At 42.9% G+C, this 27,827-nt stretch overlaps 1 protein-coding gene and 1 long non-coding RNA gene across 9 annotated transcripts in view; one reads left to right on the forward strand and one right to left on the reverse strand.

Annotated features, from left to right (window-relative positions):
• eml1 (EMAP like 1) overlaps positions 1-27,827 on the forward strand; it is a 59,634-nt gene continuing 31,807 nt past the window's right edge. For 2 of the 8 annotated variants that reach the window (XM_056425757.1, XM_056425758.1), the window contains exons 1-3: positions 14,195-14,820; positions 16,831-16,852; positions 16,935-17,017. In XM_056425757.1, coding sequence (XP_056281732.1) covers positions 14,754-14,820; positions 16,831-16,852; positions 16,935-17,017 — 172 coding nt within the window. In that variant the 5' untranslated portion in view covers positions 14,195-14,753. Of the gene's footprint in view, positions 123-14,194; positions 14,821-16,830; positions 16,853-16,921; positions 17,018-27,827 lie in introns of those variants that run through there. The other 6 variants (XM_056425760.1, XM_056425761.1, XM_056425762.1 and 3 more) reach the window with 4 other exon arrangements.
• Positions 17,919-20,771, reverse strand: LOC130201080 (uncharacterized). Its single transcript, XR_008833129.1, has 6 exons — positions 20,733-20,771; positions 20,075-20,099; positions 19,674-19,836; positions 19,457-19,545; positions 18,793-18,871; positions 17,919-18,474 (listed from the first exon to the last, which is right to left on the reverse strand). It is a non-coding gene; the product is annotated as an uncharacterized LOC130201080 (long non-coding RNA).

The raw sequence follows: 27,827 nt of genomic DNA on the forward strand, positions 1-27,827 counted from the left end.
CACCAGAGATACTGTAGAAAACAAGACGCCGATTTAGAAGACGCAACGGGCTGCCAAGAGAAGACACTGTCCTGAACCTCTTCTCTCTGTGGCCATGTCTGACTGCGAGGAGCTACCAGTGGGTGAGAAACAAACCAAGGGCTCGCACTCGTGTGCACATGTGCATACATCTGTGTTCAAGAGAGATATATGAGAGCATATGTGCTTGTGAATTGTTTGGATTTGCGTGTCTCTGTGTATGTTTTAGGGAGGGGGTCTCTCTTGGCCCATCCGGTTTTAGTCTAAGCCCTCCACTGGGACAACTCACCCGGCAAGTATTCAGCTGCAAAGAGGAGCTGGTTCAGTTTTGGGCCCTTATATGGAAACTTGTGAGTGAATTCCCTCTGGTTTCATGAAACAGTGTGGACTGACTGCAGGAGCTTTAATCAGAGATAAGTAGAGAAACACGGACAGGAGAGAGAACGTTTGTATGGATGGAGATATGAAGGCGGTCTCTCCCGGTGCGAACGATTTGTGGATATAACACAGCACTGCACGTGAGCTGGCTGTTTCAGGGTTGATGGTATAAAGATGTGTAAAGTGTGTGTGTGTGTGTGTGTGTGTGTGTACAGGTGTCTGCTTGTGTATGCGTGAGAATGTCTGCATGTTTCCTGTGTGTGCAGCTAAGCATTAGGTAAGGGTCATTTCCAACAAATGCAGCCCAGCGGAGAGAGAAGCTTATGTGCTTACCACCGCCGACTGAAAGGCCAACAGAAACAATCAGTTATAAATAGAAACCCATGTCTTGTCTCACTCACTCAGTCACTCAGTCAGTCACTCAGTTTCTAGCCTCTTTCCTTTATCTCATCTCTCCCTTTTATCCCCTCTTTTTCCTGTTTCATTTCCTCTGGCTCAGGCCATGCATGATTCCGTTCTCAGACTAATCAACATGACTCAGCAGTGTGAAAACTATGATGTTGTCAATTACAGAACCGGCAGCCTTGGCAACGACTGCCACGTTTGTTGTTATTGCATTTAACAGGCAGCTGACCACACCTCCTTTATCCATCATATCATCGTCCAATGGATTAAACAGGAAATTACATCATATTTCTTCGACTAAATCCCTGTTTATTTTTTAACACCGGAATGCATTAAACTAAACAAACTGATAAACTTACACCGTAGCTACACTGCTATTTCCCGGCAGTTAAACAATGCGGGGATCTTTCCCACATTGTTTAACAACAGTTAAACAATAGTGTACCTTGACGCATCTCCTCCATTAATCGGTATCACACTGATACATATTGTTATTCAGTTGTAAAAGTTAAACAGCCTTATTAAACTGCAAGAACAGATGTTTGTGTATTTTGTGTCCTAATTAAAGGAAAAAGCACTTGTAGAAATAAAGTGTGACAGGGAGCCAGGATATGCACAATATACCAAGAGCCTGAAACTGAAGCAGCCAAATAGTAATTCAGCTATGATTTATTTTATTTATTTATTATTGATACACATATTGTCAGCCAGAGTTGTATTTTACTGTTTCAGTACTAAAGCGAGTTGCCTTTATGTTCATACACAGTCAGTTCCCTGCATTGACGAGCCAGCATTGGAGAACATAAATAGCCGCAGTTCAGCATATGACCTGCAGGTGGCTGTATTAGCTCATTTTATGAATGGTGCCCCTGAGAAAGGGGTGAAGGAAAAGTAAAGTCATGAAAAGTGGGAGGTAAATAAGAGGGAAAAAAGGATTGGGTTGGGGATAGAAATGGAGATGAGATGCAAAGTGGAAGAAATTAGAGATGACACAAAAAGGGAAATGGACGAGGAGTAAGAAGTAATTGTAGAAGTCATAGAGAGACATGGGGGGGGGGGGGGGGGGGAGATGAAGGGGCCAATGCTGTCTTCAAGAAAATCACTTCAGCAAAAAATGTAAAACCAGCGTTGGCTGCTGTGTGTCATAACTGAGACTTATGGAAGCATCGACGGGAGCTGACAAGTTTTAATGTGACGGGAAATCAACCATTTGCCCCCACTTGCAACATCCATGTCGACTTGGCGTGGCGTGTGCGTGTGCGTGTGTTTGTGTTTTTAGAAATGCAGATGGAGACGGTATCATGGCCTGCTGACGTCAGCGCTCCATCTGTGCCCTGCATCTAAGGACAAGTAGCTTTGCTGGTGTTAAAGCTATTCATCATGGTAACTGACTGGCAGGAAACGGGTCATTTGACACACAGGCTTGAGCACAGTCACCTGCAGGTGTGTGTGTGTGTGTGTGTGTGTGTGTGTGTGTGTGTGTGTGTGTGTGTGTGAGTGTGTGTGTGTGAGTGTGTGTGTGCCTGTTAGACACACAAGGAAGAGCAAGACCTCCACAGCACATGCATCAGAGTAAACTCTGCAGCAGACGCCAGATGTCCTCAGCAGAGTTTATTTCAGGCCGTATCGATCGGGGGTCTGAGTTCCTTCGACTTTGCGAGGAACAGGAGAGACGAGACAAGCAGTGCAGGAAGACATTTTGGAATAATGACATGAATTTGAACTGTACATCCTGTATGTATGCGTGTAGGTTTGTAGAGAGAAAAGCAGGAGAGCAGGGTTCTGGGTTGGACAGGAGATGGGGGAAGGGTTTACATGGATGTTTCAGTGGCCAAGTCCGATGTGATTAATGTTGTCGTCGCTTGAGAGAACACACGGCTCTGCACACTCTGAAATACACAGTGTATGACCGTTTAACACACCGCAGCTCGGTTGGGTTTTTATGGTCGTAATCAGGTGATTTTTGATCCCTATCCTTAAAATAAATGGACTATTTTCATCGTAGTAAAGGGTTGACGCATTACAATGTCTCCCACTGACCTGCAAGGTGCGGACGTCTGCTTTTAATGACCACACACAGCATCAGTCATTTACCATATTTCCATGAGCTGTAGTCAGTCCTGTTCTACTTCTGTCCCAGTTATGCATCATTAACATATAGATGAGATGGAGAGAAGTCTGTGTAGCTTGTAAATCACGTTGTGGCATCATTAGTGTAAAGGTGAGGAGATCAGGGAGGGAGAAAGGCTGACGTAGAAGGCTCAAGTAATACCCACTATAGGATGTGATATGGTGCCATGATGATGTTATAAATGTCATATTTTTGTAATAATAGGTCTCCTTTACTGACATTATCCATGTTACGAAGACAGATCCTCTTTCTGTCCATTTGCTTTTTTCTTCTTGCCTGCCTGGGTATCTCTTCATGTCAGTCCTCTCAAAGTGTCTGCTTGTGTTCTCGCTGAAATTATAATCCTGCTTTCTGCCAATATACAATATCTATTGCATGTCTGCCCACTCCATCCTGGAAGAAGAAAAGCATCTTTTTTTTGCTTTTCTTTCAGTTTCTTCCCCTTATTCCACATTCAATTATGCCTTCTGAGAGTTTTTCCTTGCAGGTCTAAGGATATAAGGTGTTGTATGCTGTACACTAGGACTGTTAAGCCCTTGTTGGCAAATGTGTGACTTTTGTCTATATACATATATATATCAAAATTACTTGACTTGACTCTGGCTGTTCAGTAAATTGTGAATCTGTCATCTCGGAAAAGCACATTGTAAAGATGAAGGGTTGTGTGTGGGAGTTGGTTCTGGTGGAATACTTCAAAAACTAGGTCACACATTGGATACAAACCACGGAGGCTGATCTTAAATTTCTCATTTTTAAGACATCCTACATTTGGAACATGAATTCCATCAGCCTATATTGTCACATGCTCAATTTCACCTCAAGAGTTGCTTTTAATTGCATTTTGGAACCTGACATATATCATTGTCAGCTAATTTGAATAAGCATTGAATTTGAACCGTAAACTAATTTCTTATTCTTTTTGGGAAATTAATATATTTCCTTTTTAAAAAGTTTTTCTAAAAAACAGCGATACACTTCAGTCACTCCAAATCGCCGTAAATTCCCATTTTCTTTGGACAGAGCTAGGCTAAGTATATGTTTTATCTCAAGTATTGTAGTTTTCTACATTTAAATTCACAACCGCTGCAGATTAAAGACAAGTTGCAAGAACAAGTCCTGATAACCCGTGTGGGAAAAGAATAACACCCGATAGCAGCACCAGTGGCGTCCCTAGGCTAAAAAACCCGGGGCTAAAGCCCCGAATGTTTTTTCATTAGCCCCGAATGTTTTCAACCAACAAAAAAAAAAGATTTGGTACACAAGTGGTTAACACCTCCAGGTCGCACGTGACGTCATTCACCCAAAACAGCGGAGTCAGACTGGCAGCAGGCGCACGTAACAGCAAGCTGCTGTCTGAGAGTGTTTCTATGTCTACACATTTCGCTGATTCACTCTTCTGGGCTAAGCCCAGCGCCGCCGCTCCCATAACGCGCATCGCTCTGCCGTGATACGCGCCGACACATCCGCGCACACAGGTGAGCACACTCTCACTCTCCCCCCCAACGCTCGCACTGGCTAAGCCCCGGATATATCCAAATCCTAGAGACGCGCCTGAGCAGCACCCAGAAGAAAAGAAGCTGCTGGTGTGTCTGTGGCCTCCGGCAGAGCTCTGAAGTCACGAGATCATAATGTGTGTCCGCTGGCTGAGCCGCAGAAGGGTTGTTGCAACCGGGCCGAGCAGTTTGTGAAATAGTCAAACAAAATGCAATAAATTTAATTATTTTTTTTAGTGGCGGAAATGGGCTTCCATATTTTTGCCAGAGCAGAATCTCTTACTCAAATGACTCATATGAGCAGCCTCTCAAATGCGTCTCTGGTATTGTTCAGGCGGCCGGGCCAAATGTGGAGGCGGGCCGTAGTTTGGGGACCACTGTGTTAAGACATCGGAGTTAAACTAATACATTATTTGTTGGTACGTGTCCGTCCTTTCAGCCACCTGTGACAGTGGTTTGCGTGAAACCATTTGGCAGCGAAGGAGGCGTCTGTTGTTCTTCTTGCTAGTTTGGGGAGCGAGAGGCGCTCGCGCAGAGAGAACAGTGAGGTTTGTTGTTTTGTTTTGTTCCCGTCCCACAGTCGCCTGTGCATTGTTTTATTAATCTAGCGAAACCAGTTAATGTAGTCACCTTCTTCTAGCCAATGAAGCCTGTTTATTAAGGGGCGACAACCTTCCAATACAGCGGTGACCTCTAACTGTCAGGGATGTCGTAGCGAGAGCGAGGACCCAAACGCTGACAGCTTCGTCCAAACCAATATTTAATTCAGAATTACAGGTAACACGGGACTAAACAGGTCGACAAACACGAAGCAGACGGACGGTACGAAGCCACCCTGGGGAAAGAGACGGACAGGGTTTAAATACACAGGCAGGCGGAGGTGATTGGACACTGAGGAACGAGACCACAGGTGGACACAATGAGGGCGGGGCTAGTAATCACACCGAAGGAAACAATCAGGACCAGGTCAGACGATCACAGGGAGACAGATGACACAAGGACTTCAAAACAAGACACAAAACAAGACAGAAACTCCGGCCCGGAACATGAATTAGCCCATACTCCAGGCTGGTTGTATTTAGCACTGGGAATAAGCGAGAGAAGTTGAACCTGCAGCATATTGAGGGGGACCCGACTCCCAGATGACGCCCAGACAGGTCAGTAGAACAACAAACACATATATCAGTTGTGAGTCGAATGAAAGCAGCGAACTGTCGCCTAAAACATCGTGTGTGTGTGTGTGTGTGTGTGTGTGTGTGTGGGTGTGTGTGCTTGTGTGTGCGTGTGTTATTGGCCACTAGACGGGGTCCCATTGGTCACAGAGAACACGTCGAAAATCTGAGAAAAGGTCAGTTGACCTTCAGCTTACAATGAACTACCCATTATTTAATGATCTATCATACCTTCCAATCACATTTGAGATGATTTTTATAGATAAGTTAGACTGCACATCTTTTAAATCAGGCTCCGACAGAGAGGAACATGTTAGTCGTATCAGTCATAGCTGATAATCACTCACACTACCCTGGAAAAAGAAGAGTGGGAACCCTGCTTAGCTGCTTTGTAGTTTTATATTGCCTTTACATTTCTGCGTTGGTTGCCCTGGGGATGTTTATCCTGTTGTTAAAGTTGCAGGTTATTTCATTTCTGTAGCCGATGCTTATTGCAAGCCGGCGGTGTCAATAGGGCTTTGGTTTATTGTTGCTCCTGGAGTTTTGGCCACTTTTATGATCAGTTCTCGTAAGGATGTGGAAGGTGTTGGTCATCGATTCAGTTGTAAGCCCAGACTGAATTGATGCTCTTTAGAAAATGAATGTATTGTTGGTGTGGACATTTGCATTGAAGTCTTGATGTTTTTTCCACTATACTTGACATGTCAGTGCAGTTTATTGTGTGGCCTAAAGGTGATCTTTGATTTAAAAGCCGTATCAGTGAGGCTGACATCATCACTACTGTCTGACATAGCCTACTTTTTCATTTTATCCAAATACAATGAATGCAAATCAGAAACACAATCAAAAACGTAAAATAATATTACTAAATTAAATTAAATCTGTCAGATGTATTTAAAAAACTTACAAAAATAAGCCACACGGTAAAAGAGAGTCTTGAGAAGAGAGGAGAGGATGCTGAAGTTTCCTGCCTCAGATTACCAGGAGGGGAGTCCCACAGTTTGGGGGCCCGGACAGCAAAGGTCCGGTTACTATAGTGATGAGAAGTGAATTTTTGAGCTGTTATTAAAGCCTTGGGCAAATATCTCAGGCAGCGGTCAGGCTCATAAGGAATCAGCAGATCCCAGATAGAGGAAGGAGCCAAGTCACTCAAGGCTTTAACAATGAGCAGTGACCTCGATGAGTGGATCATCGAGGTCTGGATTGTGGAATATGCCGACTACCAACTATGCCATGGCCCTGTTGAGACTCCGCCCACTGTTGAGACTCCGCCCACTCCTCCTCTCTACCTCCATCTGCCTGATGGGTCGTGGAGGTCTCGATCGTGGAATATGCCTACTACCAACTATTCATACACTCTGTCATATTCATTGATTGTATTTTAACTCTAATCTGTCCTTCTGTTCTCATTACATCTATTATCCTCCTCTGTTGCTCTCCTGAAGGTTTCTTCCTTTTATTCCCCGTGAAGGGTTGTTTGGGAAATTTTCCTGATCCGATGTGAGGTTCTGGGACAGGGATGTCTATGTGTACAGATTGTAAAGCACTCTGAGACAAATGTGTAATTTGTGAAAATGTGCTATACAAAATAAACTGAATTGAATTGAAACCTTAAAATCAATTCTAAAACTCACAGGATACTTCTTACATCTGAATGAAGCGGTGGAATCTCAAATGTTCGTGCAGGAACAAACTCCTCTACATAGAGGCCAAGTTGCTCTGTTTATTGGTATGAAACGTTGGGCGTGATTCAGTAAACGCATGGCAGAAGTGAGGAACGAGGGTGTATCTTGGAGACAGCCTCAGGATGAGGAGCTTTTACAGCCCAACAGCAGATTGTCCTCTTCTACACTCAATGTGCAGAGCCTCTCTGTCTCTGGCCCTTAAAGTCCGTCTTGAATGATATCTGAAGACTCAGGAGTTCTTTCTTTTTCAAGCCTCAGACATCAAACACTAAAACCCAAAGCGTTGTTCATCTTTAAATGTCTGGAGCTGCATTCTCACATCAGGGCCTCCTTTTTCAGATTCATTTTGAGCATTCATCTGATTATGTTTACCCACGTAATGCTGTTATTGAAAAGACACATTGATCCAATTGTAGGGTAGGAATCAGTGTTGCTGTTAAAATCTTTAAAATCCATTATTACACACATTGAGACTTGCAAAAATACATTCCCACAACTACCTCTTTCTCTGAAACTCAGAAATATAGGTCTTTAAATATATTAGTGAGTCTGGCATAATACTCTGAGAGGCCATGACTAAAAAACTGCACTAAAAACCCAAGTGGTGACCCAGTTTTCCTGAATCATAACATCATTATTTGTCATTGCTGTTACTTGTGTGGCCCGAAACACAGGTGCACTTTATTGCGTAGCTAGCTGCCATTTGCTTTCGTCCCGTAGCTTTGATCCTCTGCCGAGATATTACAAAATATGTTATTCAATCTTTGTTGAATGCTTTCTTTGGATACTCAATTTCAGAAACAGATGATACATTAGGACTGATACAGGTTTCCAGACAATAGTATATTCTGAACTGAAAATGTTTTCCACACTCAGGGCTTTAAACCCCATTATTGGATGGTTTGCAGGTGAACGTTTTCACTGATCCTGTGAAATATAACTCAACATGACTTTCATCTGGCACCTTCATCAGGTAAAAATCTAAATTTGGTGGTTGGTTCCTGTCTCTTCTTACAGGAATGATGAAGTACATTTGGCTGGTAAAAGGACAGGTGATTTTTGAAGTTACAAAACATGGATGAAGTGGTGGGTTTGAATCCAGCGTCTATGCTGCTATGAGTGCTTTTATGAGTGCAACTTCTGGTTCTCTGTGACGCAGAGAGCTGCGAACAAAACATTATCACTCTGTTGAAAGTAGGTCACATTTCCTCCACATAATTCATGATGATAAAATCTTTCAACAGCTCTTCTTTACAGCTTCTAGCTCTTCATGTTGTCCTTTTGTTGGACTAGACTTTGACAAGTTGAACCCGCAGTACGTAGGCCGTCTCTTTATTTGAGATAATTAAGGCTAATAATGTCCAATGTGAAGGTTGCAGAGTTAATAATTACGTGTCACGAAATGGATTCTCATCTGAACTCCCCGCCCACTCTGAGAAGTATGTATTTGAAATGACAGGTTATTATTTTCTCCAGCCGGCGGGAACATTATGTATTTTCAGCAGTCACTCAGTGGATTTAGTCTCACCTCTCACATTTAATCTATCTCTGCTCTCCTGTCCAGAAAGGTATTAGACGGAGTAGCTCAGTCATCACAGACGGTATTCCATCCTCTGGTCTGGCCTCTTCTGCCCTCTCGCTGCATCAATATCACAGCAGCTGGTATGAGACATCAAACTGTCACGCCGTGAGAATTAATCTTCTTTTATTGACTAAAGCCTGAGGTAGGATAAGATGACAAAATATATAACAGTAATGCGCCTAATAGAGAGAGTTGGACAAGTATTAAGATTAAAGATATACTGTATAAAAATTAATAGAACAGGTTTTCAGAATATACAATAGATATAATGCATAATGTACGTAACTTGCATTATAACAATATAGTATACAAAGTATATTTACTCAAATGTACTTAGTTAGTTACTGAATACTTCTTCCAGCGCTGTGGTAATATCAATAATTTAGCAAGATTATTAAAAGCCCAAAAAGTGGGGAAAAAAAGAATTACAATTTTGATTTAATGATGGCATGAATCTTTTCAAAAGTTTTTTGTTGTGACAAATTATGGGCTGTCCCAAATGTTCATCCATAGAGCCATACAAAAGTTGTGGGTCTAAATGTAGTACTAGCCCTGCAGTCTGATTGTTACTGTGAGGCAGTGAGTTGACATCATGACTGTTGAACTCATGAGGGATGATTCATGGGGAATAAATGATGAGATAACACTTGTATCACTCTCCTGCTGGCTCATCCACCTTGCCTGGCATGCACCTTTTATTGGGTGACCTTTGCTCCCTGCCTAGAGGAGCACTTTCTGTAATGTTTAACTAGTTAGAGCAAACCTTCACGCCACTTCCTGAAACTCTTCCGTGAAGCTGTGCAGACCGTCTTTAGCTCATGGCGTAGAGCCCAATAACAAGAGCTGGGGACACAGATGGTGGCTGGATCATAGAGAGGATTGACCTCGTTTCATCCTCAGCTCTGGATTTGATTGTTTATAATCCTGACCCACTGACATATCATCCGTGGATAAAAGACATGTCAGCAGTTTATTTTCTCTTTTTTTGTTTGAAAAAAAAAAAAAAGACATGAACAACCGGCTTAGTTTGAATATTCCCTTTCAAGTGCCCCCTGAGAGCAGCAGCTGTACACATAGTCAGGCCAGGGGAGAAAGCAATGGACCCTGGTGTGAGGCCTTGCTGAGATGCTCTTGAGCAAGACACTGAACCTCTGTAAGTAAGAGCATGCACTTGCTCTTGATTTTGTCTTCATTTCCCCTGAAGCTGACTTACATTTGCAAAAAGCATTTGTCACACTAAAGTCTACATCTTCCGCTTGAATAAAAATAGATTAGCGCTTCAGTGGTACTTAAATAACACTTCCTTATGATATTTTGTAGTTTGGCTTTCTTGAAAAAATTGTACTTTCTTGATTCTTGTTGTTCTGAGTTGGTGGTTGATGCACTTATTACCTTCGCATTGAAAATGCGGAAGGTTATGTTTTGATCGCCGTGTATTTATTTATTTGTATGCGTGTTCCTCGCATAACAAAAAATCGCATGAAATTTGGTAGGATGATTGGTTATTATCCGGGGACCATTTGATTAGATTTTGGGATCAATCGGGTCCAAGGTCAAGGTCATGGAAAGGTCAAAATCTTCTTTTGACCATAGCACGGTCAATTTCTATCCAATTGGCATGCAACTAATGCCAAAATGTTCATAATTCAATGCCCAATCTTGTGATATGCGAAGGTATGCGCTCTACCGAGTGCCCGTTCTAGTTGTAAGTGGCTTTGGATAAAAGCGTCAGCTACATGACATGTAATGTAATGTAATTTAAAGAAATTACAACATATGTGTTTTTTTCCAACACACAGACTGAGCATCATTCAGCCTGACGTACTGCATGTGGAAACCTTTGGTACCTCCATTAGAACTGTAAATACATTAGGTGGGACCAAAGCTCGGTCCTGCAACTAATTTGATTAAATAAAAGAGGCCAGTGGGAACGTGACAAGGTTATTTCCTGCAATATCAATTTTTTGTGTTGGCAAACACATTTTGTTGACAAACTATTGACATACCTTTTAAGTTGTCATGATGAACTTGTTGGCAAACAGTAGCTTACACATCCAGCAGTTACTAAGCAACATTATTATTATGTTCATGTTGTTGCATGTTGATGGTGAATTTCAACTATTTAGTCTCTTTTAGAGCAAAATCTGTCTCTGTAGCCGATCAATGTTTCACAGTTTTACTAGCTGGCTGCTAACTTTGTCTTTTTACCATTTTGTGCACCGTAGGTAAATTAAATTCTAGAGATATTTCTCTGAAAACAAAGAAATATCCCTGCTGTTGCTGACAATAATGCTCTGAACGCTGTGAAAGTGAACCCAAACTGTAGAGTCAAGTTAAATATGTGCAAGTTTAGGTGTGACTGAATATCCTCACTCTCTTCTGAACAGCACTAGCCTGTGTGTGTGTGTGTGTGTGTGTGTGTGTGTGTGTGTGTGTGTGTGTGTGTGTGTGTGTGTGTGTGTGTGTGTGTGTGTGTGTGTGTGTGTGTGTGTGTGTGTGTGTGTGTGTGTGTGTGTGTGTGTGTGTGTGTGTGTGTGTGTGTGTGTGTACCCACCCTCTGGACTCACTGATGGGTGATGGAGGGGAGTGGGAGGAGGGGGTCAATGGGGAGGGTCCCACCACCTGCCACCCGCAGGGTAGGTGGGGTTTAGGGACCCGTGGGGGGGGGGGTTTTGTAGTGAATATATTCCTCTTCTCACGTGAGCATATGAGCAGAAAGACAGACACACAAAAACCAGACCTGCCCCTAATCTAGATCCCAAATCTGCCCCAGAACGAGATTAGCGATAATCTGAACCCCTTCAGACTAAACAGTGAGACTCAAGGTCTTCAGAACAAAAACACAAAGGATGTTTCCAGTGTGTGTTGCTTGGACTCGGGAGCTGCGTGACATTCTTCTCTGTATCTGAATCAAAACACTGGATGCTTTGCCCTTCTGGTGGTTGAAAACATCTGAAATATGATTGGGATTATCAAAATAAATGGTCTTCAGCCTCCCGAAATTCACACACACCACTCCGCTCCGCATCCGCTTCAGAACATCGGTTCTTGCGTACCGTGCTCTGAACGGATCGGGCCCATCCGGGATACGGTCAAGCCGTACACCCCGGCACGTTCTCTCCGCTCGGCAACAGCCAACCGACTTGTGACTCCGTCACTTCGAGCTAATCACTCAAAATCCAGACTGTTTGCTGTCCTGGCTCCTCATTGGTGGAACGAGCTCCCCGCTGACATCAGGACGGCAGGAAGTCTCTACATCTTCCACCGGAAACTAAAAACACATCTTTTCCGACTATATCTGGATTAAAACACAGATTAGCACTTCAGTGGCACTTAAACGGCTCTTACTAATGGTACTTTTGTAGTTCGACTGAATTCTTGTTCTGAGTTTGTACTCTTGGTTGAGTGCACTTATTGTAAGTCACTTTTGATAAAAGCGTCTGCTAAATGACATGTCATGTAATGTCATGTAAATGCCAAGGCCTTGATTTCCACACCTTCTATTACCTGTAGTTGCAGATAAGGAGCATTGCGTCCAGCTGGTTTAAAGGTCAGCACTTCTTGATGTACGTGTGCTTTCAAATATAATATCCTCGTCATTTGTGTAAACAACTATTAAAGTGTTCAGTTGCAACACTGGTGTCCAAAGAGCACCTTGTTTTCCACATAATCCTGGAGTGTGGTAGGGCCGTGATGTCATTGTGTAATAGGTGAAGCAGAGTGGGTTTCTGAGGGAGAAGGGGAGATAACACAAGGGGGTCAAAAACATGGAGGCCTGGAACCATAAAGTGGTCCACTGTGATAAGGAGCCTCGCTGCATCGCTTTCATCCTCCTGTTAAAGGTCAGAACGGTCCGGGTCACCGTTGAACCCGATAGGATCCCCGCAGAGAGAGAGCTTCACAGACGGATGACGTCACGCCTGCTGTGCTGCTCGACAACACGGGGAGAAACACACGGATCCCTTCATGGTCTCATCTCTTTGAGTTATTGTTTGTCTTGTGCTCTAGAAAGAATGGGGGGAATGTTTCAAACATGAATATAGGCCACAGACTTTTTAGGCTTCCTATTTTTCCCCGCTAGCTTGAATTATAAATAATGCAAACAGTCTCCCCCCCCCCTCTCACATACACATACAAAACCCCCAGTTTGAATTCACATTTTTTTAGGGTCTCCCCCCTTTTCTTCCCTCAAAACTCCCACCCTGCTCACTTTTAATTTGGTCCTTCTCTTTGTACCACCCACCCTCCTCAAGCGCTCTCTTTTTCCACCTCCATCCCCTTCCCCCTCTATCCCATTTACTCCTCTCTTTCCTCAATCCCCTAGTCTCCCTTTCATTCTCTGCCTGTCGTGTCCTTGTTTCAAGGATCCCACTGCCTCTGCACAGTCTGCAGCGGGGCAGATAAGACGCACCGAGGACTGAAGGATCACCATGTTCAGCCACGGCGGAGGTCCTCTGGCAATGTTTGAATGTTTGGCTGCGGGAAATGCCAAAGAAAAAGAGACTGCGTGTTTGCGTGCGTGTGTGTCTGCGTGTGTGTGTGTGTGTGTGAGTGAGTGAGAGAGCAGTACAATAACTCTATTAACTTATATAGGGGCTCACAGTGCATTAGTCATTTTTGTAACGAACCATTGTTTTGGTTTCCTTCAATTGTGCATGTTTCACATCCACTGTATCGATGTGTAAAGCTGAACTCAGCTGAAGCTCTAGACCTTCAGCTGAGTTCAGCTTTGTTGTCCCACGAGGGAACATTATGTATACAGGCAGGGTCAGCCAAGCACTACACAAACACATCGATGATAACAACAATACAAGCTCGTTTTAATGAGTCATGAAGTGCAGAAACAACAGATGCTCGCTTATGAGGGAATCTCCTCTTCTCTCATTTTTTATTACCTCTCTTGTCTTCCCTTTTTCTAATTTCCTATCCTGTCTCAACCTTTTCTCCCGTCATCCCTCTTCTCATCTCCTCTCACCTTGTTTCCTCTCCCACCCTGTCCTGTCTTCTTTTTGGCTCCATGCACTCTCTAACTTCTCCTAACCCACCTTGTCCTGCTATGTTATATGTTATGTCTCTCTTTCTGTCCGCTCTCCTCCTTTCTCCTCACCGCTTTGATCCTTTCCTCCCTTCTCATTTCCTCTCCTCCTCTCCCACCAGGAGACCCAGCCCCCTGTGCTCTGACTCGTCCACGCTGTGTGACAGGGGAAGGCTGGGCTGTCCCGAGCATTATCTAAACACTCACACACACACACACACACACACACACTGCCTCTGATACACACACACACGCACACACACACATTTACACGCACACACACACACAGTAACTGCCTCTGATACACACACACACGCACACGCACACATTTACACGCACACACACACACAGTAACTGCCGATGCCAGAGCCTGCGCTCTCAGCTCAAGCCCTCTTAAAGCTGTTTTTCTGCTGGAGATCAGCGAGAGCTAACGACACGCAGCTGCCTCCGCGGAAGAAGACAGAAGGACAAGTGGAGGTGAACAGAAGGAGGTGAAACGAGGACAGGAAGGAGGAGAGGATGAGCACGGAGGAAACAAAACCACCATCAGCCGCTTAACTCGTGTCTCCGGCGGTCCGGCGCAGTCATTCTTCTGCAGGGAGCGTTCTCGGCTGTATAGTTCAGGACTTTTTTTTTTGTGTGAGCTCGGGGGTTGGAAAGGAAAGAAGGGTCGGAGTTCACATGACATAATCGGAGTGAATGGGTTGCCATGGTGACTCACCCAGGGAGCCTGACCTGTGCAGAGTGAATGGAGGGAGCGCCTCGCACGCCAAGTGAACGCTGCACTAAAAGAGGGAGAGAAAGAGGAGAGCGAAGGAGCCGTGGATAACAGAGGAGCGGAGCAGAGGTCGAGAATGGAGGACGGCTTCTCCAGCTACAGCAGCTTGTACGACACCTCATCGCTGCTCCAGTTCTGCAACGGTAACACAAACTCATCCTCCATCACCTCAGCTGCATGTAGTTTCTCTGGACTTGACATGTCACCCGCTGGATAAACTTGCCACCAAGTGGACGTGTGTGTGTGTGTGTGTGTGTGTGTGTGTAGGCCTACGTGTGTGTTTGTGTGTCGCAGACACGAGAGCTATTTTAACTCCAGCTTTTAGGGCTTTGAATGTTTATGTGTTTTAACAGTGTGTCAAACTAGGAAACATTTGATTTGATAACAGGCAGACTTTGGTGAATATTTGAGCGTCCAACTCCAGAGGGAGTGAGAATACGCTGTAGAATTAACAGGAAGTATCTGGAATCGAGGCCAGAATAGTGTCAACAGTCTGTGAGCAGCAGCCGTCAAGAGAGCTAATAAACAAAGACGGAGGGAGGGCGAGGAACAGTCCTCTGCTCACAGCAGCTGCCCTGATTACTCTGGTTCTGCTTGATTTGACCAGGGCTATGTTCTGAATATATTTCTGCCCCGTTAGCTGATCAGACACAGACCAGAGATGACAGAACAGGACATTATTGCTCATGTTGCTTTGCTGCATTAATGTCATTTACATAGGAAATACTTCAGGCTGCGAGGGTTATGGGTGGAGAGGGTGACTCAGGGAAGAAGAAAAGCAGCATGACACATCAGTATGACATCAGTTTAGGATTTATTTCCAAGAAGCTCTGGTTACGAGTAAACCCGTATGTAAGATGTATCTCCTACCTCCAGACTGTGCTTTACAAAAGGTCCGACAATGTTGCATCAGTGTGTCTCAGTCCAACATGTTAGAAGGATTCTCGGGATTTATATTTGGGAGGATTTTTTTTTCCAATTGTGTTTGATGGTACCCTCTCTGACTCCATCCTGATAAACTACAGTTAGTGAACCCGCTACACAAAGGGGATTATCCCCGACTCAATGACTGGTGTCTCTGGCAAAGGGGCTTTAAACAAAGCCGTAAAGCAGATTTGAGCTCCACTGAAACAGTTAAATAAAGATAGCATTACATATATATTCCTCATATGGAGAAAAAAAGTGTCATCCTCATTGTTTGTAACGCACATCTGAGATTTGTCAGTGTGCACTTAGCAATAGTGACTGTTATCGTGGGTCGTGAGTGCAAGCGATCATTGTTGAAGCGTAGAGGAGATACGTGACTGCTAATGAAAAAATCCATCATGTTTATCGTGCTTTGTAAGCACGAGCAGTCGACGGGATGATGGAGGACTCTTGTCTGAGGAAACCGCGGATGTGAAATTAAACAGAGGTGTCTCCCGCCATGGATACTGGGTGCATCACTACTTTCACGAATCACTGATGAGGTGAATCCAGTTAAAAGCTTTTATCCCATCTGGAGTTCCCTCATTAAAGTTATAGCGATCATAAAAGTAGGAAATGCAGACAGAGAAACAAATGAGAGGAGCTGATGGTTGAGATATAGATGCAAAAACTGAAAGATGTCTGTAAGGTTTGATTTAATCGTAGAAAAGTGACATGTGACTATTGCACTGCACCTGAGTCCATAAGTGACTTAATAAACAGCTTTAATACTGATCACTAGGAACAGGAGTGAGGCAACCAGCTTGAATCCACCTTCTGTTATGCATGTTAAAAAAGGAGACACCATCCCATATGCAATAATAAGTGCTGAGCTCTGATAACTCGAAGACGTGGGCGTGCCCCCTTTATTATCACGTGTTGTATTCCTGTGTCATGAGCTCAGTGCTGATAACGCCAAGGATAACAACGTAGAAGCCGGTGCAGCAGGTGTTGTGCGGTACCAGGAGAGCAAATGGAGATGAGGAATGAAGAAATAACTGACCTTCTAAAATCTCACATATTTCAGCGTGGTGGCCGGCTGCAGTCCAGAGGCTCAGTGCTCGTGTCAAAACATTCGACCGTTGCTTCTTTAAATCCGGACTTCAATTCAAATGACACGTTGTCCTCTCGATCTGCATTTGCCAACCGGTTTTTCCTCCCTGTACTTCTTGCCTCGTCACGACCAGCAACCAGAGGAAGAGCAGCGAGGTTTGTTTGTCATCCTTTACAATGTTTCCTTTCTGAGAGAAAGTCGATGAAATAACAAGTTCTGCTTAGCGGACGCTGCCAGGGATTTTCCAACCCCTTGCTTCAGAGTCAGCATACTCATGGAAAAAAGCCTCTTGGTGAGCCAGCGGGCAGAAGATACCATTTGTGAGTACTTTTTTTTCTCTCTCTCTCTCTCTCTTTCCACATACACACACAGTCTTGTTCATTGTTCCAATAGACTGCTTCATTGGGTGAGCCTTATTTAAGGTGTGCACTGTAAAATGTAATAAGTTAACTTTACTTGAAAAAGGTGAGGAAACCGATTGCCTCACATTTTCTAAGTAAAGTAGCTCAATAATTTTAAGTTCTTAAAACTAAAAATAAATGAGTTTCGGCAACTGATGTAATTGGAGTAAACATAAGTTAAGTCAACTCATAATATGTCAGTTCAGACAACTTAAAAGATACGAGTGACGGTAACTTAAAATCTTTAATCATGTAATAAGTTGACTTTACTTGAAAAAGGTGAGGAAACCGATTGCCTCAAAATTTCTAAGTAAAGTAGCTCAATAATTTTAAGTTCTTAAAACTAAAAATAAATGAGTTTCGCAACTGATGTAATTGGAGTAAACATAAGTTAAGTCAACTCATAATATGTCAGTTCAGACAACTTAAAAGATACACGTGAAGGTAACTTAAAATCTTTAAGTATGTTATAAGTTGACTTTACTTGAAAAAGGTGAGGAAACCGATTGCCTCAACATTTCTAAGTAAAGTAGCTCAATAATTTTAAGTTCTTAAAGCTAAAAGAAACTAAGTTTAGGCAACTCATGTAATTGCAGTAAACATTAGTATAGTTAACTTAACAATTATTAGTTAGGTTAACTTCAAAAAGACAACTTAAAAGATCCAAGTTATATTAAGTAAACAGTACTAATAAGAACTAGTTAACTTTAATAGTCAATGAGATCCCATTACTTAGAAATAGTGAGGAAACCGATTGCCTTAAAATGATCAAGTAAGCTGAACTAAAAACTAAGTTGTTGAAACAAAAGAAGGAGAACAGTTACAATGGAAGACAACGTTTATTTAGAAGAAAAACACATGTTTTAAAACTCAAACAACGTGCTTAAAACGCTGAACATGTTGCCAGATTAGGTTTTGTAACGCAGAAATATGATGAACACAGCGTTTTCGGCATTTGCTAAATTTAACTACAGAAAAACAAAAACAGACATTTTCTATAAAAGAGTTCTATTGGAGATAGAAGGGTGAAGTTCTCTGGCCTGACTGCACATCATGAACACAGTCCCTTATGGCATCAGTAGATTTTTGAGTGATTGTATTTTAGGGTTTTTGGTCCAAGTGAGAAGCACTCTATGAATAAATTCAGAAGGTGTTCCTCACTCGTTGAGGATACTCCAAATTCAGGGGTAAATAAGTCCGAAGAGTAGCCACACGGCACGGGGAAGATTATCACGGTCACCCATCACGACTGTTCCTCCCAAAACGATGGCAGTAGTTGTAGACTCCAGGTCCAGCGAGTGAGGAGGCCACCATGTCTTCAGCACCGTCAGGGTCCCAATGGAGGTGTGGGACACGTCCAGAAGGTCATCAGAGTCCTAATAACAAGAGCAGCATAAAAAACACAATTATATGTCAAATTTCACGTTGCATTTCTATGGTAGAACACACAATGGTTACCTGGATTATGATATTATTAGATAATCAAGTGAAAGATGCTCAGGAGTGAGTGCGATGATTAATTAATTGATCATGTGATTCACTGAATGATTGCAAAAGCTAATAATAAAGAATATGAATTATCATATTTACAAATAGGGATGATATTTGAATGGAACAACAATAATAGAGCAAATGTAAACAACAGAATGTCGAAGGGCCTGAGGACAGGTCGATGCAGTTGCATCACAACAAACCCCGATCAGGACCCTTTGGTGGCATCTGCTGTGTTTCCATGGGGTCAAGTCGAAGCTTCACGCCATCCTAAACTCACACCTTCAATAAAGAAAGACCAACGTTTAATACGTGGGCAACCAACCATATTCGTGGTAAACATCCACATGTCTTTGTCACTGCTGCTTCTGGGAAATGTGCTCCTACCACAGGAGGCTGAACAGGTACCTACCATCTTCAGCCGTCACACCTGCATCATATTGGCTGCTCCTGAACCTCCTGTGGCAGTAGAGCGAGCATATTGCCCAAAAGCAACAAAGAAATAGCGATAATGTTACAAGTGAAAACCCTTTTTTGGTAACAGGAGATATTAGTAGAACCCTCTACCATCATGCAGACATGTGAAGGTGTACAGATGCCCATTTAGGTGTGATATGATTTGTAATTTTTTATTTTGAAGGCCTTTGGGTTTTGAATGGCGCGACTAGAGAGCTGCAACTGGACCCGACTGGAAAGACGGGAGATCCCACTAAAAGGGCCCCAATCAGGGATAAGTGAATCAAAAAGTATAGAAGCACTGATTGGAAGAGAAGTAGCCAATACCAAAAGATTAACAGGCAGAACACATGAGATATATTGGGCATCCTGTGGTGTGGAATTAAATAATTTTGACTAAAGTCTACTTACAAATTCTTGAAGAAGTCTGCGTTGTCATCTCCAAGGATGACGGGAGAGCCACGGAGGCCTGCTGTTCACCTCCCAGTCACATCTGTACTCTAAAAAAATATTTTAAACACACACAATTCACAAGTGTTAAAGGACAATCATTTGACAGCTCTGCATGCAATGCTGTGACACTACTTTATTAACCACATAAAGAAAAATGACTGCTTGAGAAACTTACCCCAGGTGTGACTTGTTGCAGATATTCAAGTTTCTGTCCGACACTTTCCCCCTCTGGGTCTTGAACTTCTCCAGGAAGCGAGGAGTATATTTGTCGAGATCTTTGAAGAACTCTGATTGCAACTCAGATTTTTGCTTGATAAGTGACAGAATTCAGCCAGAATCTAACGGAAAGAGAAATAAATTAAGATTTAGTCATATTAGACCTACAGTACACACATTACAACATACTACATCACACTGGGCAGAAAACTAGTGGCTTCTAGATTGAACAGATTACATCAACTCCCCTCATCGTTCCTTCATGGTCGTCACAGGAGACACTGTGAAGACATGGACTCAATCTGGCAACGCTTCCATGTGTTATGCAGTAGTGTGTAGAAGAAAATAAGCAATACTTACAATTCATTGCCAGGTTTTTCAAAGCCTACAAAAGAAACAACAAAAGCAATTCGTCAAACTGCAAATAACTCCTCGTCAAGATGCATTTTTACGGCTAAAAAGCCATCAGTTTAATGGAAGATTTCACAGACAAATATGATTAGAAATGCTTATCCTAGATATAGATAGATAGATAGATTGAAGTCATAAATAGTCTGTAGGAGGTTGGCAGGGAGCTTAGTTTCAAACTTGCTATTGGTTATAATGGATGTCATTTCCAGTAAATATCACAAAATAGGAAATGATGTATAAGTAAAAAATTAAAAAACGTTGTACCACATTCGCTGTGGCGAGAAGTTCTCCATCATACGGTTTGTGGTTGAATTATTCCTCGTTACATTCAACCTAACATTGCATTCACTCTTAACTCAGTGACAGTAGCGTTGTGTGACTCCCGTAGTGCTGCGTTAATGCACACGAGTGAGACAGCCACGACGATGTCCGCCATTAACATTGTGACTCGTTTGTTTTGAACTTTTGACGGTCTAGCTAGCTTACATTAAACGCTTCGTAAAGTTAAGATTCAACTACGAATACACATATGAACAATATGGCGAAGATACGACGATGTTTACTAAGGACATGAACAGCTAAACGTTATTGAGACGCTGAAACTTACCTTCAAGTAACTCGCACAGTGCACTGCCTTCTCGCTGCCGCCGATCCGTCTCGGCCAAAGAACGTCTTCAGTGGTCGACTGCGCATGCGTATTCGAGCCGAGTGCTGCCGAGTGCGCCCGAGTTTCTTCGAGTCCGCTTCACTCATTTTTTTAAAGTAAAGCTTACTTGAGATAATAAGTTTAATAACTTTACTCACCAAAAAGTGTTCTTTACTAAGTTTCTTAAAGTAAGGTCAACAAAGTAAGCAGAAATGAGTAAAGCTCACTAATTTTTTAAAGTAAACTTTACTATTACATTTTACTGTGTGTGTGTGTGTGTGTGTGTGTGTGTGTGTGTGTGTGTGTGTGTGTGTGTGTGTGTGTGTGTGTGTGTGTGTGTGTGTGTGTGTGTGTGTGTGTGTGTGTGTGTGTGTGTGTGTGTGTGTGTGTGTGTGTGTGTGTGTGTGTGTGTGTGTGTGCTACAGCGAGGGGCTTACACATCTGGCGTGTGCTGCTGCCGTCCAGCTGAACCCAGATCCACTCAAAGCAAAACGTCAATGATGTCATTCATTCGCCTCTTCCTCTCCCTCCCTCTCGGCTCGTGTGTTGTGGAGCATCCAACAAGACTAATGTTCAAAGGCTAGGTCAGCTAAGCTGCAGAAACACGCGCAGGCGGCGTGCGTTGTCCTCAGGAGGTCGGGGATAGCGCAGGCTAACGGAACATTGGCCCCATTACGCACTCAGACAGAGTCACATGCTGATTGCAGCTGATGAAGGAAGCGAATCCTTCAGAGAAGCCATTTTATCCGTTTAATCTCATTTGGAATCTACCGGTCCAGGAGAAGAGCGCAGACTTGATCGCATTACTCTGTTGTTCAGAGACTTTCCCAGAAAGAAAGCTTCCATTTGAGGTTGTCATCGTTTTAAAGGACCATCCAGGTTGTTTAACTTCTTTGCCTGCTGTTACATGACAAACAACCGTTATCCACAGCTCACCAACTGGAGATGTGTTTCCTGTGTTCCTGGTTGATTCTTATTGATTTCTCTAGAGTTCGAAAATCAATTTACAAAAGGATTGCAACCGTTTTTATACATTAAATAGTAGATGTAGGAGCACCCTTGAATGCACCACCAAGGAGTGTTTTTAAACTTAAAATGTATCTTCAAGGGACAATAGTGTAACATTTCAATTTGGATAGGTTATGATGGATGTTCATTAATCTATTAATTATATATTTGCTTATTTGCTCAATTAATATTTATTTAAAAAAGCTTCGTCCAATACTTTGGTTTATGACTAAATGAATCTTGAACAACTTTAAAACTCCATAAGTTGATGTCTAAACACTTTTGAAAGGCTTTGCTTTGGTCTATGATGAACAAATATGGTGAGTGTGTGGGATGTGTCGCAAAAACATTCACAATCATTAGTGTAAAATGCATCATTAGAGTAATGTCATTTCTCATTCATTAGCTCCTGATGTGTTTGAAGACACTCTGTTATTATCTAAATCCAGCTCCCTTCCAGTGCTGTGATACTGATGATCACACACACTCATGTTCATCTCCGAGCAGCCAGCCTCTCCATCCAAACTAATCCATTCGCCTGCATTCATTTGTGAGATTTGTAATTTACTTTTTGATTTTAATAACGTCTGCTCAGATTTGGATCCAACATCCTTTTATCTCTGAGCTCCACACTCGCACTTTATGCCCACAGGCACGCTGGCACCGCACACACCTTACCGGCAGCGGCAGGGCACCATGATGGGACCCAGAATGTGCTTGGGAACAGAAACCAGCGAAGGAAGTTTGAATTAGTAGAAGTGCAGACGGATGGGACGGACGTGCGGGGCGGAGAAGGGAAATGAGTGAAGACGAGAGGCCCGTTTTATGTTGGTTGGAGGTGTTTTGATGCACAGTAGCGGTGGCACCACTCCATCCAGTCTGCTCCCCTTCTTGGCTCAGCATCTCTTGCTATCTCCATCCAAGCCCTGATTGATGATGGCACGTGTGGAGGGATTAGGATTAACGCCCTGCTCACGTTACCAACCACAGTATCCAGGGAGGAGGAGATGAGTGTTTGTCTTTGGTTTTCCTCAATTTAGCGTTTCTTAAGTTCAAATGATATAAGTATGGCCTTTATTTTGCTCTTTTACATTATCTATCAATACGTAGTAAACGTGCTGACAAGCTGACCGGCACTCTGATATTTCCTCTCCTCCACATGAAACTGCACAACAAGTCAATAGAGAAACTGGGAGCGACCGGAGGAGAAGACAATGCATCTCTCGACCATTATTCATCTGTAACTGCGACATGAAGCAGTTTGATAAATATCGACGTGAATGGGATCGCTCGTCCACTACCGCTGATTCATTTAAAGGTCGACATTGATTTTCCACTGCTGTGTCAGTGAGAGCACACCACTCTCCCTTTTTTCCCTTTTTTACCTCACTCCAGCCTCACTCAATGTCACTGGATCTCTTTTATTTGCCTCACTTTCTGCCTCTCTCTCTCTCTCTCTCCTTCTGTTTCCTCTTCGGCCTCATCTCTACATCTGACTCTCTCTCGCTCTCTGTTTGATCGGGTGCGAGTGCCCCGAGTGGAGATTAGAGTGCTTCTCTTTTTCTTTTTTCTTTTTAAATCTCCAAGCTGTGAGATATTGAGCGGGTAGTTTGGCCCTCTGTGGTCAGGAGTCACACTGCCCACTTCTACTCCTTATCTCCCTCAAAGTTGTTCTGATAAGGGTTCACTTTACACTTTCTATTTCACTTTGAAGATACAGAATAGTGTGTGTGTGTGTTTTCTGTGTGTCTATGTGTGTGTTTGGAGCAATGCCAGTGAATAGACTTGGGTTGAGTGAATGAGTAATCGTATTCAAAATCTGCTTTCCAAACGAAAATACTATGATAATAAATAATGTTTAGAACTGCAACTAATGCTTATTTTCATTATCATTTCAAAGCCAGTTATAATTTGTTGTGTTGCTGTCAATTGCACTTTTGTACATTGGTTATTGGCACCTCGTAGAACTCAATATAAAATGATTTAGTCTTATGTTGTGGTTATTACATTTTATTCAGAAACAAGGTCAGTCAGCATACTCATGGAAACAGCCTCTTGGGGAGCCGGCGGGCAGAAGATACCATTTGTTAGTTTATCTCTCTCTTTCTTGTTCTCTCTTTCTCTCTCTCTCACACATATCCTCATCCTCATGACCCACTAAAACAATCAGGCATGTAAAGCAGGAGTGTGTGAGTTCCTGTGCTAAATATATCCTGACCCTGCGTCTGGCAGTTGAACATGAGAGGGAGAAGCACTCTGGTTCTGTGTGTGTATGTGTATGCGACCATCTTAAAGTGTGTGTGTGTAGACGTGTGTGCATACCATCACAAGGTCAGCGCAGGAGACAGGCATGAGTCCTTGAACAGGGCGTCACGGATGGGTAAAATGCCTTGAAGGAGCCATAAACCGTATTGTGTGCCGCTTCCCCTCTACATGTTAACACTGAATGTGAAGCGCGTTGACTTCTCCCTGTGGGGAATGGTCACGACTCACCAGGAACAAATCCCATAAATCCGCACAATCCCACGGAGACGCCAATATTTTGAGTCTCTGCTTCCCGTGCAAAATATCACCAAAGTTATTCTGTTCAATCAGAAAAAAAAAGAGGGATTTAAATACTTTAAAAAAAAATGCTGTACACGTATGTAAACACATGAGTATGCTAATGATATCCAGCACAGATCATCAGTGTGTGTCTGCATTAGCGCAGGTATTTGAGTCTTTGAATGTCTTTTTCATACATTTACGTTTTAATCTCACAGCGAGCCACCAAACTGTTTCTGATGAATTAATGAACAATTCAATTACTGTGGCAAGCTGAGTGTGGACTCGATTATATTTATGGTAACGGTCTCCATCGGCACATTGTCTCCAGTGGGCCAAAGTTCACGGCCGCTCTCATCTCTAAACCCTGGTCAGGATTTCATTTGGCCAGTTGCGATTTCAAAAAAAGAAATAATTAACCTCTCGGTGCCCGTGGTGCAGCTCCGAGAGGCTGCCCAGCACCCTAATTGGTCTCTTACACCTGCTGTTAATGGAGGAACCAAGGGGGAAGCCCCGACTCCGCATATGTGCGTGTGTTTGTGTGTGTATCCCCCGTTGCATGTGTCCAATCGGGCTGTAACAGATGGAGAGGGAAAAGAGGAGAATCCCATTAGAAATTCCATTAAAAATAGATTCATGGAAAAACACAGCTGCAGAGATGAGAGGAAAGAGGGTGGACATGATTGTTGGTTTGTTTGCCCCTATATTGTTGGTAATTTGTCAATTTCAATGAGAGGTTAAAGCAAAAGTCCATGCTTTGTTGTTACAGGTCGTGTTTTTTGGTCGACATTTTTAATTTCATCATAAAAATCAGTGGCAAATGTCACATTTTATTCTCGAGCAAGGACCTTTTTATTTTTTTACAGTGAAGGTTATTCAGCCAGAAATATATTATGCAGAGTAAAAACAAACGGGTGCTCTGCAGATTTACAAGTAACTATGTACTCATACATCATAAATGCTCATCTCTTGATTCTTTCACTTTCTTCCAAATTAAAATGAGCATATTGAAAGCGCACAAGGACAAACAAAACAAAACAAAGAATGTTGCATTTTAATGGGACATGTGATCCTGCTGTTGATGTGCAGAGAAAACAGGTCTGACTTCTGGTCTTGTTTGTATTGCAGTAGGGAAGACTGATCTTACACAAGATGAACGGGCAGTACCGCGACAATAAACGAACAATGATTTGATGAATCTCGTGGCACTCGTGGAAGTATTTCATTTTATAACCGAGCAAAGCAGAATATTTGTAAAACATCCTTTTGTACCCTGCTTGTCCTCCACAACGGTCCACTGTCACGAGGAGAGCAACGGACATGTGTCGCATGGTTTAAGGCTCGCTGAAGCCGAACATGGCTGGATGGGAGAGGCTCACATGTGTTTTCTGGGGGATGTCAAATCTCTGTTTCTGTAAAAGCAGCCGTGGCTGATTGAGTGGAACGCCAAGACAGAGAATAGTACACACAAAAACTCCGGTGTGAGCTCATTGGAGGGTAACGTTTGGGAGGAGAGACACTAAAAACACAACAGGAAAGATTCTAATATTTCCCAATCTAGACCTGATCACGTCTGCTGCTGCCAGCCTGTGTGTTCACGTCCAGATGGCAGATATGTACGATTGGCCGACGCTCAGGATGCTGACGGACTCTGGCAGTGTGTGTGTGTGTGTGTGTGTGTGTGTGTGTGTGTGTGTGTGTGTGTGTGTGTGTGTGTGTGTGTGTGTGTGTGTGTGTGTGTGTGTGTGTGTGTGTGTGTGTGTGTGTGTGTGTGTGTGTGTGTGTGTGTGTGTGTGTGTGTGTGTGTGTGTGTGTGACCATCCTCACACCTTGGAAATGTTACTGGATGGAACATAATTACACACACACACACTGGACATGAGTCCTGCCTCCGGTTCTGTCCTGGTTGTTTGTCACTGAGGGACAAAGCCCTGTTTTATGTGGCGAAAGGTTCCGACTAGAAAGAGTCGTTTGTCTGACTCTCACTCCCAGCTGGACTTGGTGCTTGTGTTTCGGTTTCATCCCTGAAAAGTCACAGCAAAAATTGTGTTTATTTTTTCAGCTGTTTCCTGCCTTTCTGTCAATTATCTTAGTATTTTCTTATTTCGGCAGAGGTGTCATATCGAATGCATCGTGTTGTTGTTGTTGTTCTGAGTGTGATGCACCGATTCAGATCTCACCTATTGGGCCGATCCTAACTCAAATAACTGTGTTGTGACTGGGGCTGATCTATTCATTTATATGTTAATATAAGAACTACACACTGCACATGAACAGGAATTACTGACACTTGTCTTGTAATTCTGGTTAATTTCAAAGATTTTTTTTGACCAAGTTAATGGTGTACGATTTATTATTTTTCTGAGAAATAACAATTCAGGATATTTATGTCTGTCACCGTGCACCTGTCTGATGACCTGAGGAATACACATGATTTAGAGGTTTTTCAGGCATTGACCTTTTCTGCATGCAGAGAGACATTCAAAGCCCAAACTGTGCATTATTTTCTGTGATTCCCTCATACATGTGAGGATATGTTGAATCCAGCATGGGAATGGCAGACTCAGAAACCGAGTTTGATTCCTGAAAATATCAAAGTGATTGAGATTTGGATTATTTTTATTTTTGTATTTCCATAGTGTTAAACTATCCTCCAAAAAAACCTTTTATAGAATGATCGATGTTGAATCTTGCACTTTCTATTGTTGAAGTCAATATAATTATGATGGCTGTCCATTTTTCTATAACCGCCCCCCTCCCATCAGAGAAGGGAAAAGTTATGTGGCCCTCTCAGGAAAAAGTTGGGCGACCTCTGTATTAGAAAAAGACAATAAAGACATTTTACTGACAAGCCCTCTTTTAATTGTTATCCCTCAGCGGCACTTTTCCCATCCCAGCAGTTTCCTGAAAGAGAAAGAGACAAATAGAGGGAGAGGTGAACGAGGTTACAGAGAAAGGGAGAGGGAATACACATCAAGCTAAGATTAGAGCTTTGGGATCAGAAGCTTTGTGCAAGATCTGCTCCACATATCCAACATAATCCCTCTGCACACTGTGAACACTTCCTCTTTGACGAGTGTGTGTGTGTTTGTCTCTGTGTGTGTGTGTGTGCGTTCGTACCAGGGTGTCGTGTATACAGTTTGTGTTTGAGTGAGAGAGGAGGTATTCTCCCTCAGGGCAATGTCTTTCTACTTCTTTTCCCCCTGTATCTCTTTCTGTTTGTGGCTTTCAGATTCTTCAAACTCTCTCAGAAAGGAGTGAAACTAAATGTATTGAATAAACCAAAGTGAACACTTTTATTTCATTCACTTACAATTGCAAGACTCTCGCCACTGCAACTCCTTCCTTCTAGTATTGCAAAATAGAAATCCGGACTTAGACGGTGATGGCGTCTGTTGCATCACCTGATCCTCACACATTCTGCTCAGTACCACCAGTGTGTGTGTGTGTGTGTGTGTGTGTGTGTGTGTGTGTAAGGTTCAATGCTTTGTGTAGGAATCAAAG

Source organism: Pseudoliparis swirei, chromosome 11 (genome assembly GCF_029220125.1).
Source record: "Pseudoliparis swirei isolate HS2019 ecotype Mariana Trench chromosome 11, NWPU_hadal_v1, whole genome shotgun sequence".
NCBI lineage: Eukaryota > Metazoa > Chordata > Actinopteri > Perciformes > Liparidae > Pseudoliparis > Pseudoliparis swirei.